The sequence below is a fragment of the Penaeus monodon genome, chromosome 24, assembly GCF_015228065.2.
Source record: "Penaeus monodon isolate SGIC_2016 chromosome 24, NSTDA_Pmon_1, whole genome shotgun sequence".
NCBI classification, from domain to species: domain Eukaryota; kingdom Metazoa; phylum Arthropoda; class Malacostraca; order Decapoda; family Penaeidae; genus Penaeus; species Penaeus monodon.
The window spans coordinates 13294456-13295484 of NC_051409.1; the positions used below are offsets into that span (position 1 = coordinate 13294456).

At 38.3% G+C, this 1029-nt stretch overlaps 1 protein-coding gene across 1 annotated transcript in view; it reads right to left on the reverse strand.

Moving 5' to 3' along the window:
* Positions 1-1029, reverse strand: part of LOC119588593 — a gene marked incomplete in the record, with an annotated part of 65956 nt that overhangs the window by 7760 nt on the left and 57167 nt on the right. The window contains 1 exon segment of the mRNA XM_037937236.1: positions 916-1029. Coding sequence (XP_037793164.1) covers positions 916-1029 — 114 coding nt within the window.

The window sequence follows — 1029 nt, forward strand, 5'->3', positions numbered from 1 at the left end:
CCTCCCCTACCCGACTTACCCCCTCCTCATCTTATCTTGCAAGAATGTGTTGTTGTCTTAGGAACAGAAGATGGAATCCATGTACTTAAAACATCCCACGTCTTGGAACAGCAGTGCAATGTCTTCTCTGATAAATTGCAGTCGCAAAATTCCAGTTCCGTCAATATTTGATAGCAGCCCAAAAAAAGGAGGTCCATTAAGAAGACACCATTATTTCTTTTTTTGTTGTTGTTTTCGTCGAAACTGAAGATCATTTAAAAAACAGAGCATGAACGAGGTCAGTGCAGTGATACAATCTTGAAAGCCGTTATGCTCTTGAGGATTTAGATACATGATCGCTTTATATAATTTCTTGTAGATCCTTGTCACTGTTGCCACCGTTTGTGGACATAACGAACATCATCATTATTATTAAAATTGCCAGTGGTGTAATCATTTATATAAATGCATAATTACCTACATTATCATACCTGTAAAATTTGATGATTTATAGAATCAAAAGAACAATAGTTACGTCGGATAGTCAAAATGTAGAACATATGTGTAATCTGTTTACTTGTACGTAATGTGCATAAATAAAAAGTTATACAGTGATGTTCAAATTCTTGTATTTAAGGATGTTGTTACTTATCAAAATAATTAGCTATATCATACATAGCTTTATGGCAGCGCAGCTATAAATATTGTCATTTTGAGGGCAGGCTCGTCCAAATGTGGTCTCAGACTGTCCGAAAACGTGTTTAACAAATATATGTTAGTTTAAACTTTGATCTATAGCAAAAGCACTTTAGGACGCGCATGCCTTCACTTCTTTTGAAATAACCTGTAAGTTCACACTGCAGAAATATTTCTTAATTCACCTAATGCTTCTTTTTTTGCCGTTTCCCAGTTTACACGAAGCCTCCCTGCAATTACCTTGTTATTTTCTTGGAAGTCCTCATACTCCTCATCCTGGATCTGCTGCTGCTGACTTGGGTGGCGGGGGTCGAGGGTGTCCCCTCCCCCCCGCCCCAGCACCATTCCATCCCC